Genomic DNA, 15,641 nt, shown 5'->3' on the forward strand with positions numbered 1-15,641 from the left:
CCTGAGAAGCGAACTTTCCTTCGACAGCAAGTGGAGGCCAGGCTTGCATCTCTTTTGATGGAAAGCAAAGAGTATTCAGAAGCACTAAGTGTCCTATCAGGCTTGATCACGGAAGTGAGAAGGCTAGTTGACAAGCTTCTTCTTGTGGACATAGATTTGATGTGAGTAAGCTCCATTTCTCTTCACGTGAATAGTGGCTGCCCTTGCAAATAGTATTTTGTGTTTCCACCTGTTGCCATGGCTAAGGGCAGTTACTATTCATTTTTTTGTTTTATTCACAAATTTTTTTACCTCAATAATTAATTTAGATAATATTTTTGGATAAAATTTCCGGATTCCTACATGTCAAGACTATTCATAATCGGATAAAATTTCCGGATAAGATTTTTGGGTTCAAATTTCGGATGAGTGAATAAAATGTTGAGTAATAGTAGAAGTAGAGTAAAATGTATGAGAATTGGTGTTGAAAGTGAAGGGTATTGATAGGTATTTATATGAAAAAAAAATTAGATTTTTAAAGTATTTTTTAGTATTTTATTTAAAAAAAATTCAATTTTTTTCATAATTTTATTGCTGGAAAAACAACGGCTGTTGGATGAAGGTGAGAACCAAATCGAGCGGCGTGCCACATGGCTTCGGCCGTTGGAGCTGCGTCGACGCATCTTTGGTTTAAATTTTTACGTTGGCGCGCAATGCACCCGCCAACAGTAAAAATTCATTACCACGTGCTCGACGTCACCGATGTCGAGCTAACGTCACGCCCGTATTTTGGACCTCGGCGGAAGTTGCTTCGCCACCGGGTTGGTGGGTCCCACACCCCCCGGGGGCCTGGGCTGTCCGCTGGAGTAGCTCTTAAGCATCATAGGCCAAATCAAATCCATCCCAACCCAATTAAATCATCAATCGAATTCGACTTTCAGAGGGGCATTAATTGTTCCAAACATTATGTATGAAGGATCCCAATAACAACACACATAAAACAACAGATTTTTGGGGACACTCTTTCTAACCTGGCCTGAAAATATATGAGGCAATTGTTGTATAATCTAACAGGTTTATGCTGGTATAATGAACCTTACAGTGTGGACCAAAATTCTTCGCCTCATCTAACATTTCCTTACAATGTGGACCAAAACTCAGATGTTGACTAGCAAACTCACTTAAATCGTCTGTAAACTTTGCAGCACCTTGATGGGAGATCAAACTTATCCCGCACCCTTTGACTATCAAACTGGGTCGATTCGTTGAGACTGAAGCTCGAAGTAATCCGGGGCTTGCTTTTTGCAAATGCCCTGCAAAGTTGCGTGCTGGCTGATAGCAACAAACTCCATGCGACCCAACTATGAAGTTTTCAAAGTTTGCAAAGACACTTCGCTTTTGAAAAAGGCCATCCGAGGCCTGAAAAAGACAGAAGGTCTCTTCCATTTCAAAACTCTGATCAAGAATTTCGAAAAAAACAAAAAGGCCAACTCCCATCCATGAAGAATTACTATCTTCTGGATCTGATAGTTGGATTGTTACAGAAGTCCCACTCTGATACTCACTGCACCAGTGTGGAATTGCGGTATGCGGAACACGAAGTTCAATTTCTTGCTCAAGCTCAGGACCAATCAGATCCTGTAGAAAACCAAAAAAAACAATAACATTATATGCCTATATACACATATATCAATGGCCCAACCTTGAATAGGATCCATTGATATGTTCATTATTGTTAGAGTATAGTGCTTTAGATTGTGACACTTGTCATAATCTTGTTGTAGTAGTTAGTTAGTTTGTTATCTGTAGCTATATAGAAGACTTTCTCATGTATTTACGGATTCATTAAGAAAATATATCAGATTAATCTTCTCTCTAGCTTCTCTGTCTAGCTACTCTCTCTAGTCTCTCTCTCTCTGTTCTTAATTCAATATACAAGATTACAGTATATGTTCTATCAGTTGATATAGCTTAACAATTATGTGTGTGTGTGTGAGAGAGAGAGAGAGAGAGACACCTTCAAGTATTTAGAAAAGGGTTGTTTAACATGCTCTTCAGGAATTGGACGTGGGTCATGTCTTGTCTCATCTTCATCCCCCTCTGATTCTTGGCACTTAAAGAAACAGATACCCTTATCAGAAGTCCATATGGTCAGTGTTTCTGGATAGTTTGTTTGCATAGGACAATCATGTGCAACTAAAGGTTTTAGGCTGGGTGGAAGATGTTTTGGCAACAAGCGCAGATTGCTACACTTAAACAAGGTAAGTTCTTCGAGCTCAGAAAGTCGAGATATGCTTTCAGGTATGCTCACAAAATTGTTTTCACTCAAACCTAAACTCCGCAATGAGGATAAGCTTCTGCCAATATCATCAGGAATTGCTCCTTCATCTAGACTGCATCCGCTTAGATCTAATGATATCAAAGAGGATAAACCCAAGAATGAGTCAGGCAGCTTCAAACCTTTACAACCATGTAAACATAAGCTTTGAAGGTTCTTCAGACGTAAAATAGACGGAGGCAATCTTCTGATGGCGGTTTGACAGGCATAAAGCTCTTCTAAATGTTCCAGCCTCCCAATGTTTTCTGGCAGTTGGTCAATCAATTTGCAGCCTGATAGGTATACGTGTTTCAGGGATGTCAAACTGCAAATGCTGCTTGGAAGACTCAAAAGGTTCTTGCATTCTCTTAGATTTAACAAAATAAGGTTAGTCAAGCGCTCAATTGATAACGGCAACTCCCTTATCCCCGTCCTATCTAAATGAAGTTCTGACAAGTGTTTCATATTTCCCACAATCTCTGGAAACCTTTCCAGTCTTGAACACCCTGAAGCAATAAAAGTTTGAAGAGATTTCCAGCAGATGAAGTGGGGAAGGATCTCTAGACATTCACAACCCTTCAAGTTCAATGAAACCAGATGTTGGAGATCCCAAATTGTTGGGTGAAGCTCTGATAACTTTTCACAACCTTCAAGAGTCAAATCCATAAGATATGGGACCTTACTGAAGTCTTGGGTCTTGGTCAAGCATTTGCAGTTGGAAAGATCGATCAGCCTCAACTTTTTCATCAAAGGAAGGTGCTGTCATGAAGGGGAAAGAAAACAACGGTACTTCAACAAATTTATTGTAGTAATTAGTATTGGAATGAATAGTTTCTGTCTAATTGAATGCAAGAACATTAAGTGAAAAGTTATCGAAATACCCTTTCATGCCATAGTTGTTTAATGCGGCTGCTAGGCAACTTGAGTTCAACAAGGGCAGAAGGTCGAAAACTTGGGGGTAGAGACTCTGAAGGATATTCATGCCACTCCAAAACTCGTAACTGTCTACAGAAATATTCAGGACATTTAGAAAAGTTGGCATTACAAATCTTCAACAATTTTAGTCCGCGCATATTTGAGAATGGATCAGCCTTCAACTCTATCTCTTCCTTTGCAGGCAAGGTTAGGAATATACCGTGAACAGCAATTGTTCCCTATACCACAAAATCATAAAGGTAAGCGTAAGATGTATAAGATTTATTGCATCTGAAAAATTTTAGGTTTGTTTTAAACTGTTCACCAAATATGCATATTAAGTACGGATTGATATATCATATGCTTATTGTAGTGAAGCATGTATATATATGGTGCCTACCACCTGCTAAATTATTTGATATCTTACCAAATTATCCTCGAGTACATTGTTCACGTCATGCCACCACCTGCTATCTGCATAGTCTGAGACACTCTCATTAACCCATAACCTGCTGCGTTCACCTGGGTCAAGAGAATCTCTGAGAACAACGCTCCAACCCATTTGCTGTACTAAATCATGCATCCACAATCTGTTTCCTTCAATAACTTTAACTAGACATTTTTCCTTGAGGACCCTGATACCACTTTCTGGATAAAAGTCACAAGCATCCAAAATATTAAATACACGATCGTGATCCTCTCCTTTGAAGAAACATGCAATGTCCAAAAAGATTTGCTTCTCGGTTTTGTCTAATCCATCATAACTTATTCGAAGCACGTTAATAATGTTGTCATCAGGATGTTCCTTCAGTTTAGCAAATTCCCTCTTCCATTCACCTAGCTCTCTTCCACACAAGGCGTAACCCAGAACTTCAAGAGCTAAAGGGAGGCCATTGGCATATTTGACAACACCCTTGGACAGGTTTGTGTAGTCATCAGCCGTCTTGTGGCCTTTCTTGAAGGCTTTCTTACAGAAGAGCTGAAAGGCTTCTTCATCATTCAGTTTCTCAACCTCATATATGTGGTGCACTCCATATGCCTTCAACAAGTGCTCATTTCTAGTTGTTATAATGATTCTGCTCCCTGGACCCAACCAATCCATTCCAACTAAATCTTCTATTTGTTTTTTATGATCAACATCATCCAAAACGATAAGCACCTTTTTAGAAGGCAATCGTCTGCTCAATGAATTGATTCCCATTTGGACGTTATGTATGTCATCCCCGCTATAGAGCAGTTTTTTTAAAAGAACTTTCTGCAAGGAAACTACTAGATCAGGGTTTTTAGATTTGTCTTTGACATTGCCAAGAAAGCAGCTAGCTTGAAACTGGTTGCAGATCTTATTAAACACTAGTTGTGCCAGGGTTGTCTTGCCAATGCCCCCCATCCCCCAAATCCCGACGGTGCGAACATCATCATGCTCCTTCAAATCCAAGAACGCCTCCATTTTCTCTATACGAGAATCCATTCCAATTAAACGGTCGTCGTTATCACTTGGCGTCATGGAGGTCAAGATATTTGATATCTTGTTAGCTATTTCTTGAATAACTTCTGATTCACCCCTGCAAATAGACAGGACCAGCCAGCAGCAAGTGCTCAACACACCCATATATATGGTCTTACTTGATGGTATAAAACCATTGTTTTTACACAATTTTAAATAGCGTGAATTAATGTGCAGCCTTGTTTTGTAACAACGGGAATAATGAAATTGCTATTCATGCTCAAATTCTTCAACTTTCCACTTTTCTGAAATTCCTTTCAATTACCAATATCGGTGCTATATGCTTTAGGGATTATTAATTGAATATTATTTTTTTATCCAAATTTTATAGCTTTTCAGTTTAATTCTCCTTCTCAGAGAGCAAACATCTGCCTTTCTTAGATGTTAGTTATCTAACAAGTAAATAGTTGGGAAATGTGGATAATATATTAAATTTCTTTCTAATCTTGGTTATAACGTTGGTTTTTTTCTTTTTTCTTTTGTAATCTTGGTTAATTCGCACCTGTTGGTCGGGTAATTTCATATGTCCGTTATTGCTGACCTTTTTTTTTTTTGGGGTATGCGAAGGTGCATCAAGCAAGCATAAAAGCATTGAAAATATTCGTAATTTAACAAATAGAATTTATGTCTATTGAAAAAACAAATAATTTAAAATTCTAAAAGCATTTTTCCTTATACCTCAAAAGGGAAAATCGACATAAAAAATATGTAATAAATATCTAGACCTAAATATAAAAAAAAGTCAATATGCCTAAATCAAAGAAAAAAAGAGAGAACGCTTTGGTTCTCTTCGTATCATCGGTGTTCTTCTGTTTTTGATGGACCTATGTCAATCTAATCTTTTGTTTGGTAGATCTATTGTCTCATATTTGGGCTGGCTTTGGTTGTGCCTCATCTAGCGAGGTTGCCCTTTGAGGTGTTTCGACTTTTTCATGGTAGATCCACTGCTTATTAGTGCATTGTTGAGGCCTTGGAGTAACTAGGTGACACTCTCTATAGACTATATGTCATGCCCAGAAGGAAAGATTAGCAGCGATTGGTGTTCCTTTTGTCAACATTGTTTTATTTATTATTTATTTTGGTTTAGTTTGTTCAATAAATTCTAGAAACTCTATGAGTTTTGTGTGTTATTTCCCTCTAGTGATTTTAGAAATTTAGTTGAGTTTGCTGAGTATTCTTAGTCTCTTTAAGAGAGTGGTGCCGTTAGCAGCTAGTTTTTGTCTTTGATGTCATTAGACTAGATTCTGGGAAATAAGTATGACATTTGAAAGAGGTTTTAGAAAAATTATTTTCGAGTGTGATTCTCTCCAGATTGTTACAGTATGTGTCCTTTGAACTTTTTATTTTTATTGATCTAATAAAATTCTATCCTTTTTTTATACATTAAAAAAAATAATGTTAAGATTAAAAGCCTCTTAACAAATTAATTAATGTGCCAAACATCACCTTCAAGTTTCAATATTTTGATCCAGCAAAAAAAAAAAGTTCCAATATTTTGTTAATGGGCATATATAAGATTAAAATTTCAAACAATTGAAGAAGTTAACTAGGTACCTGGCTTTATCCAAATCCCATCCGCTGATAATGGCTATTTCCGTTAAAGCTTTCCTCCACTTGCCCACCTCCCCCAGTACGGTCTTTTCTTCATGTTTGGCAAAGGCCTGGCTAAAGGTTCCAGTTAGATTTCTCACCTCGGATGGTTTGACGTGATAGAAAACCGGGAAAACTTGGAGTTCCCTCTTTTTCATGCATTCAACAATATGTGCAAGTTCATCCAAACACCACGTTGAAGAAGCATACTCTTTTGAAAGAATGACGACTGCAAACCTCGATTCCTCAATTGCTTTGGAAAGTTCTGGGCCGATGAATGTTCCTCTTTTCAGTTTTTCATCATCCCTAAAGGTATCAATTCCTCTCTGGTTCAAAGCATGGTATAAATGGTCCGTAAAACTATGTCGGGTGTCCTCACCCCTAAAACTGAGAAACACATCATGTACCCATATTTTAGGGGTTGAAGAAGCGGATGATGGCATCATTTCGGTGTTGGTGCAATCGAATCAAAACTGATGCAGTAGGTCGTACAAGAAAAGTAAGCGACGGAGAAGAAGAAGATCGAGCACGAAGAAAAAAAGAGGGAGGAGCAAGAGGATGAAGATGAAACAATGATGTTGATCGATGGATGGCAATGAAAACTTAAGGAGGGAGCTGAATGATCATTGCTTTGGATCGAAGGACCAAGTAAATTATTATGTCTAGTTAATTTAACATTATTTTATGACTAAACATGTTCATTTATTCGCCAGCTGTCCCGAAGATTATGCATAATCAATTGCCAATCAAGTGATATATATACATATATATATATATAACATTTTATATTGGAAATACAATCAATAGATGCTGATCATGTTACACATGATCAAATATTATATTGCCAGGTGTTACAAAAAATATTAATACTTTCTCATAGCTCCCACTTGGTGGAGCCTACTACCTATGAGCAGGCTTGTTAAAATCCCCAATGGATTGCCACAATACAAGCCGAACTCACGGCCCTCGAAGAAAATAAAACCTGGAGTTTTGTTCCTTTTCCGCCTGGACAACAACCCATTGGCTGTAAATGGGTTTTCAAACTCAAGTACCGATCCGATGACACTCTTGAACGCTACAAAGCACGTCTCGTTGGCAAAGGTTTCACCCAACGTGGGTTTTTCTTCTCGTTGACATTATAGTGAAACATTTGATGAGTTGCTCATGCTACACGATCAATATCAAATTGCTTATACAAAGTATTAGTAGTGGAGTTTCTTTTCAATGATATTATATAGTGGAAATTTTGATGAGGGAGTTGTTATTACTAGTTATGTGCACCACTTTTATATTACTTTCTCTAGTAGCGCTATGCCTTACCTTTTTATTATTATTATTATTATTATTTTTTAGGAGCAGATGCTTTTATAAAATAGTATAAAGGATAGCAAAATCATAAGAAACTCAAATGTGAGAGGCAGACAGACACAATAGTGTAGTCTTTAAAAAATATTTGCAGCATGAACCATATACTAGGCAACAAAAAAAAAGAAAAAAGAGGAATCTTGGACACCTCTTCAATCGATCGCACCAAACAGTAGTCCAGCGACTGAAACACCCTACAAGAGAAAAACTTCAATTTTGAGACCCTACAATAAATCTGCCACAATAGCTTCAAGCTTAATTATTAGTTAATTGATTTTTACGTGAGACCAATGTGTTACGTATATTAGAGCAAGTCCAATGTGTTAATTGATTTTTTGACTCTCATCAAATACATACATTCAATGATTTCCCAACTTTAATTAATATAGGGTTTTTATCACAAATGATTCTTGAGGTTTGTGAAATTATCCATTTTGGTTTTTTTTTTTCATGCCATTAGGTTCAATCTGTTAGATTGCTGACATGGGTAGAGAAAAAACGGAGGGTGAGAGAGAGGAAGAGAGGGAGAAGGGGAGGGAGCGGGTCGGGGAAGGGGATTGGGGTTGGGTAGAGGAAGTGGGGTCTGTGAGAGAGAAAGAGAGCTGGGAGAGAGAGAGAGAGAGAGAGAGAGAGAGAGAGAGATAAAGGGGGATGGTTGGGGAGATGTAAGGGGAAGGAGGGGAGACGTAAGGGAAAATGGGGAAAGGGAGGGAGGCGAAAGGGGAAGGGAGGCTTGAGTTTTTTTTTCCTCTTTTTTTTATAAAAAAATTTCTTTTTTTTAAGATTTTAAATGCTAAATTGTTTTAAAATAATTTTTTTTGTTTAAATCTAGGTGACGTTCTCTCATTGGATATGTGGGCACCATATATATGCCACATCAGCAATTTAACATAAATTTTTTATTGAACTCAACGACAAAACCAAATTGATGTGTAAACTGTAACATATAAGACCAATAATGTCAAGAAAAAAAATATATAAATAACCAAAAGTGATAATTTTACAAACCTTGACATTATTTGTGATAAAAACTCATTAATGTATGCAAGATCTACCTACACCAAAGCACGTCCAAGCCGCTTCTTGGCCTTCCACTTGCGGGGAAATGGAAGCAAATAATGGCCGGTTTTAAAACCTAACTTTTTCTGCAGCTTTTGTTGTTTGAAAAATAAAATAACATCACAAAGAGGATCCCATGAGAATTCTTTGAAGATGCAAAAGTCTTATAGCTATTTTATTCATCAAATTATGAAACCAAATACAAAATTTCTATTAATGATGTCCAAAATTTGCAAAAAGTCAATAAATGGAATAAATGCCACTGTTGTAAAAGTTTTATGTTCTTGATAGTCACTTTTCAATAAAGAGATTAGAAAAACACTTCGTTAATGTAATTACAAGAAAAAAGGTCAATAGCGACCAAGTCACCGGTCACTAATAGCGCAGGATCAGTGACAAAATATGCAAATTCAGTCACTAATGTTTGTTGACCACAATGAATTTCTTTTACACATTTATTTCCACTTTTTAATCACACCAATATTTGAGATTAAGTAGTGATCCAGTTTAGTTTGGTCACTGAAAGCTGCTTGCTTTTAAACCAAAACAATGCCGTTCTATTTTTAGTGACCAGGAATGAAATCAAGAACAGAATTTGCCTCTATACAATGCGGAGGGGAGAGGGCTGTTGCCTCACCTTTACAAAGTTCTTAAAATGAACGGATATATTCAAGGCATCTTTTTATTGTTTATCAACAATAACAAAAAAATAAAAAATAAAAAAATAAAATTATATCTATTATTGTTTATCAGGAATTTGATGAAAGATGATACCACACAAAAGGAATGTTCTAGTAACTATACCGACTATCCGTCGCATTAATATAAATCAAATATCTCTAGCAGACAAAATACTCCTAAAGACTTACCCTTTGAACTTCTCCCAAATGCAAAGAACGAAATGCAAATGAAACTAGCCACCGCAAAATCCACTGGTACACTTATTGGAGCAAGAAAGCGCAATCTGTTTATGCCAGAATTCCAAAACACAGATCAACATACAACAAAACACAACAAAGCCCCAATTACAACATTCATATTATAATTCACTAAATTCCCAAAAGAAAAAAAATTCCCCCACTTCACTGTATTTGCTCACTCACCAACCCAGGAACAAAAGTTAGGTGGTCAAGAACATCAAAATAGTCCAGGCATATGAGATCAAGTTAAAGTTGCAGATCGAATTCTATAATTTTAATTCTAATCTAAAGTCATACTAAATTATCATAATAATGGACCAGAAATCTTACATGGTTGTGCCCTGAGCAGTCCTACCTTGCGAAAATACATTGAAGAATGTAATATTCTCCCACAAACTTGTATTCCGTCATGAAAACATCAGATAAATTACAAAACCAAGCTTCTTGCACATGAATGAGTAGTTATAAATCAACGAGACTCCCAATCCTTCAATTTCTTGCTTCCTTTGGGTTTTGCAATAGGCGCGTTCATTCCTGCCATTTTAGCATTATACTTTGACCGAAGAGGATCGTTGTACGTCCATCTGAAATACAGAAAACCGAAATAAATGTGCTTGTTTGGCAAAAAATTTCAGGATCAAATAAAACGTATTCAGATGTACATAGTCTGGAATTTAAGATTAAAAGAGAAGCCAAAGTGGATCCTATTACTGATGATACAGTTATATTCCCCAAAATACTTATAAGGTATTCCAAGCCATTTCTTTTACCGAAAAGGGGAAAAAGCCCTATGAAAAATTCATCAGAATTTGTATGGTATGTTCGCCTATTCACAACTCAACTTTTGTTCTCCCTCAAACAAAATTCACATCAATTTAATATATATTCATACCACAAGACAGCTCCCCTTAGTGGAACCTTAACTTTACATACTAAGAAATCCAAGTGACACAACCACCAAAAAATAATACTTATACTGACATATAGAACCCATCCAAAATATGTTGATATAGAAATGAAAGTAACAATATGAATATGACCATAAAAAATTGCTAATAAAATTGAAAAGAACAATAACTTTTCCCATGTTCTATTACTTCAAAGTTAAGCCACCAATGCTTTGTTCCAAAACTTTAAATTATTCCTATGACCACAACAATATCAATGTAGTTTTTCTATATATTGTTGAAGAAGTTTTAGCTTATTATCCTAAAATTTTGACTCAACCCATGGCTATTCTTTTTTATTTTTGTTTTCCTGTCATTCCATTTACAGATTATGGATTCCTGGCCAACCGGACTTTGGAGTCTTGAAAACATATACAGATATAATGATGTAGGACAAAGAAAAAGTGCAAAAAGATATGGAATTTGGCATCACTACTAAAAGTTTATTGGATCACTCCTAGCAATAGATCAGAAGGTGTCTTTGGCTCTCTCCAATATCATTCAAGCTACACATGAGAGTGGGAAATCATAGAAAACTATAATTTATGCGATGTTCAGGTGAAAGACAGTTTTTGGTTAGGAATACTTGTACAGGTGAATTAGGTGATGTTTATGTCCATCTTCTGACCAAAAAATAAAAAGTAAAAAATGTTGACCATCAGTAAAGTCAAATACAGTGATATTATACATTTACCATAACCAATTTTCTTTTTGATTCCCTAAAGCATTTTATAAATCAAATTTTACTTATCAATGAATATAACCTATTTGTTTAATTATTATATCAAACTATTTAAGCTAATAGACATATGTGCTAATAAATCACCATACTGCTATTGGACCACACATACTTTTCTACAAGACTAATGCTCATCAAGTGCTACGTGAATGTCCTCAAATCTTACTATTCTCCAACCCATAAAATCTTACGATTTGACTGAGAAATTCAGTAAGATTAGCCCTTCCATTCGTATTCACTTCAAATAAACTGTGGGTAAACTGACACAAACTCTAACTTCCCTTAAGAAAACAAGAAATATAATAGTGCTTGTGGTGTTTAATGAATTCAACACAAATAGGTAACCAGAGTGGTTAATGCATTAAAGAAATTGAACTTACGGATTGTTCCAATCAGTGGTATCCTCATTGACAAGATGAGTCCATTTCGTCCTTCCACTACGACCAAAATGTTTGACCTGCATGACCTTGGGCAATATTGTTTTGTCCATCTTATCTTCTCCAGTTGGGGCAGAGAAATCACGTGTGTAAATTCCATCTGTTCCAACAGTTGCAGCATAGTCATCAGGTTCTGACTGGAAGAAAGCACCCTTGTGGTAATATTTCTGCATAAATCTCCACTTCTGCTTTGGTTGTGGTGCAGCTTTCGGATGCTTCCTCTCCCAGTCCCTCCTCTCTTCCTCTGTCATGTTTCTAACCCTTTCAATCTCTTCCTTCTCCTTTATCATTGCTTCCCGGTCCTCCCTATCCCTCTTGATCCTGGCTATCTCTCTTGCCTTCCAAGCTTCATACTCCTCTGCCTCGTTTATTTCATCATCAGTATCAATATCAGCAATATCTCCTTCCTGTTCCAAACCCTTCTGAATCTCTTCGTCCTTCCGAATCTCCTCAACCACAATCTGCTTTGTCTCTCTCTTCCTTTCCTCCAAATTCCTCTTCCTTGATTCCTCAAGGGCTCGTTCTTCAGCCTCAAGTCGCTCACGTTCAGCAATAGTATCTCTCTCTGACTTTGGCACAAAGACAGGCTTCAACATCACCATACCAGTAAGCTCTTCTTCAGAGTCAGTATCATACTCAGACTCCTCTTCCTCCTCTTCCTTTACTTCTTCCTCGTCTTCCGACAGAAGGAGTGGAGCTTCTTCTTGCTCCCTTTGACGCAACTTCTCCTTGATCCTTCTTCTTCTTTCCTCCAAAGCATCTGCGTCCTCTTCCTCCGCTTCTAACCCTTCCTGCCTCTTGGCTTCTTCTTCAATTGTTGAAACAATCTCAGCTTGCCGGATACGCCTATGATCAGCTCGAACATCCTCACGATTATCTATCCTGCTCTCAGCCAAACGGCGCAGTCTAGGATCATCTTTTCTAACAACATCAGAATATTCCTGCGTGGGGAAAGCTTTCTCCAATGAAGCAGCTGCGGACATCCTAATATCCCCATCTTCGTCGGCATCATCTGCCCACTCGGGAGCTTTTCCAGGCCAATACCTTTTAACTTTTGTTTGCCCAATTTTACCTCTGAGCTTATCCCTAACTGCTATCACGGTATCACTAACACCTGCTGTTACCGACATTGTTGCACCTTATAGACACTCTCTAAACACTGGTTTAAAACATTACACCACAACTTCTCATAGACAGCGCTGAAAAAACACTATAATAGGTTATAATAGAGTTATAGAAAGTGCCTTGTCAGCCAAAGATATGAAAGCCTGAGCTATATAATAGCGTTTTTTACCCGCTATCGAAAGAACATAAACTTTACAAAGAACAGTGCCAATGACAAAAGATGCAGATAATTCATCAAATCTATTGTTGTGGCTATTAGAGCACAAAAAGCCAGATATTCATTTTATTTTATTTTTAATTGCCTGAAAACCTAGGAATTCACTTTGAGCTATCAGCATTACGAAGGTACAGGAGCTTTACACAATAAATTAAGAATAGAATTAGCTTTCCAATTCCAAATCTCCAACCCCCAACTTGAATGCTATTCTTATTGTCTAAGTTGTAATCACGAATAAGAGCAAAGCTCCTTAGCTAGTCCTATTTTCAAGCAAAACCAAGAAAAAATTCAGAAAACTTGCCCCAATTCAATACTCAACAAATTTAACCCTAAATCAAATTAGGGACATAACAATTGTTTTGATATACTGATTTGTCGGATGCCTAGACCACAACCCTAAAAGAATGAGAGTTATCACCTGTCACAGAGCTTCAGACGTTGGGACAAGAGCAGCCAGCGTGAACTAGTGCGAGTTTGATAAACAGACAGCGAGCTAGAGAAAAATTTCCACCATGAGAGAAAGAGAGCAGAGCGGGAGAGAGACGGAGAAAATCAGAGCGAGAGAGCGAAAGAGAGATCCCGAGTTTTGTTTTTTGTTTTTTTTTTTTTGAGACAGAGTTGGAGCGATGGAGAGAGAGAGAGAGAGGGTCACGCCTAATTTTTGAGTAATGCTACACTTACCATATTTTTAGAGATTTTCTATTTAAACCTCATACTTCTCTTAGTTCACCCCATGTTCTAAGTTCACCCCAACTTTTAATTTAAATTTTCACAATTTCTAAGAAAACCCCATTATCTTCCTAAACTACCCTTAAATACACCCCAAACTGAAAAAATAAGAACTAAAAGAGATTTTCTATTTAAACCCCGCAATTTTCTTTGTTCACCAAAAAAAACACAAACAAATGAAACCCCAAATCCGAAATTTAATACTTTCTAGAGAAAGAGAACAGCTTTACCTCTCTCCAAGAACTGTAACTGAAATTCTAACACTTCGGTCTTCTTGAGAACTTGAGCGAGAGAGAGAGAGAGAGAGAGATTGTAAAGAAGAAGTTGGAATGAGGTTTCTAAAACTTAATATGAAGAGTGGTGGGGTGTATGGAGTGTGTGTGTATAAATGTACTAGGGTTAATTATTAAGTTGGATGACCTTTTTTGTCTTTTTACACAATAAAATAACTTACAGCTAAATGATTTAAGTATTGGGGTGAACAAAGAGAAGTGCGGGGTTTAAATAGAAAATCTCTATTTTTATCTCATATTTATATACCACATAATGTGGCATGTCCATATCATATGTCACATCAATTAAATGAATGAAATGTATTTTAATAAATAAAATTAAAAAAACAGAAACTATTATTTTACATAATATTGTATGTACACATCAGCTGCCACATCATGTGGTATAAAAATGTGGTAAGACTTGTATTATTCCTAATTTTTTTACACCTGCTAAAGTTTTTAATTGTCCACGCTTTTTAAACCAACACTTTTCTTTGGTCATTTTAATACTTAAATTATAAAGCTATTAAATTTTATTATTATATAAAAAAAATAAAAAATACCATCCAACTTAACACTTAATCTTAGCACACCCCATCACTCTTTGTATTAAGTTTTAGAAAAATATGAACTCCTCTACATTTGCCAGATTACTCTTTTCTTTTAAAAATGTAGAATGTTGAGGAGCCTACCTCTTTAAAAGTTGAGTGTGAGTTGATAAAAAGGCTTTTTGATTACTTGATCGTAATGATTTTATTCTCTTCCTTTTGTTTCATATATCCAACATTTCAGTATATATGCCGGCGTCAATAATAAAATTTAAGAGTTTAATGATTTAAGTATTAGAGTAGACAAAGAAACGTAACAAAAAGTGTGGGGTTTAAATAGAAAAACTAAAAAAATAAAATTATCTTTTGAATGAGAATGCCCTGCTGCTGCAATGAGAATGCTTGGGTTTTCACCTATAACTCGATGCTAGCATCTGTGTCTCTTTGGGAACAGATGGGGCACCCTCAAATAATAGAATGAGCATAGGTTGAAATTCTGATTGTCCATTCTTGCATCTTTTCCTTATTTGTGGGTTTGCACATTGGAAGTATAATACTTGAACCTGGAAATTCATGCATGAGTTTTGTTCCTTGCAGTTGATGAGATGTACCTGGCTTCTCTGATTAACAATGGACGGGAAGTTCATACAAATGGGACAACTGATCCTACTGCTCTTCCTGCTGAAACAGTTCTCAAGCTAATGGCGACTTTAAACTCTGATTTACCATTCACAAACAATAGACCCAAGGCTATGGAGAACAAAAGACCCGCGGCCTTCATCATACCCGCACCAATTGAATCGTGATCAAATATAATTAGAGGCCTTCATCGTACCCACATGAATTGATTAATAAAAAGCATGCTTCTTGTAAGAGCACATATATATAGCTCTTTGAATTATTTCAAGGAGATAATCCACAACGGTGACTTAGACAACATTGCTTGACTTGTATTAAACCTAGTGCTTTAAGAAA

At 36.6% G+C, this 15,641-nt stretch overlaps 2 protein-coding genes across 7 annotated transcripts; both read right to left on the minus strand.

Annotated features, from left to right (window-relative positions):
• Positions 1–891: 891 nt before the first annotated feature.
• On the minus strand, positions 892–6,907 carry LOC107880696 (TMV resistance protein N-like). The gene is made up of 5 exons (XM_089048531.1): positions 6,270–6,907; positions 3,639–4,773; positions 3,178–3,450; positions 1,997–3,055; positions 892–1,617 (listed from the first exon to the last, which is right to left on the minus strand). The coding sequence occupies exons 1-5, from the start codon at positions 6,749–6,751 to the stop codon at positions 1,006–1,008; spliced, it is 3,561 nt and encodes a 1,186-aa protein (XP_088904657.1). The 5' UTR covers positions 6,752–6,907; the 3' UTR covers positions 892–1,005.
• A 1,680-nt stretch (positions 6,908–8,587) lies between these two features.
• LOC103326572 (uncharacterized) lies at positions 8,588–13,779 on the minus strand. 6 transcript variants are annotated; one of them, XR_016125260.1, is made up of 5 exons: positions 13,533–13,772; positions 11,716–12,971; positions 9,980–10,233; positions 9,599–9,693; positions 8,588–8,815 (listed from the first exon to the last, which is right to left on the minus strand). XR_016125260.1 is itself a non-coding variant. In XM_008228813.3 (3 exons), the coding sequence occupies exons 2-3, from the start codon at positions 12,900–12,902 to the stop codon at positions 10,119–10,121; spliced, it is 1,302 nt and encodes a 433-aa protein (XP_008227035.2). In that variant the 5' UTR covers positions 12,903–12,971; positions 13,533–13,779; the 3' UTR covers positions 9,886–10,118. The 6 variants fall into 6 exon arrangements, 1 of the variants encoding a protein (XP_008227035.2); XR_513714.3 differs by having other exon boundaries at positions 8,588–8,821; XR_513713.3 differs by lacking the exon at positions 8,588–8,815 and having other exon boundaries at positions 9,440–9,693; positions 13,533–13,779.
• Between the last annotated feature and the right edge of the window lie 1,862 nt (positions 13,780–15,641).

Source organism: Prunus mume, linkage group LG3, assembly GCF_029339155.1.
Source record: "Prunus mume cultivar Tortuosa linkage group LG3, ASM2933915v1, whole genome shotgun sequence".
NCBI lineage: Eukaryota > Viridiplantae > Streptophyta > Magnoliopsida > Rosales > Rosaceae > Prunus > Prunus mume.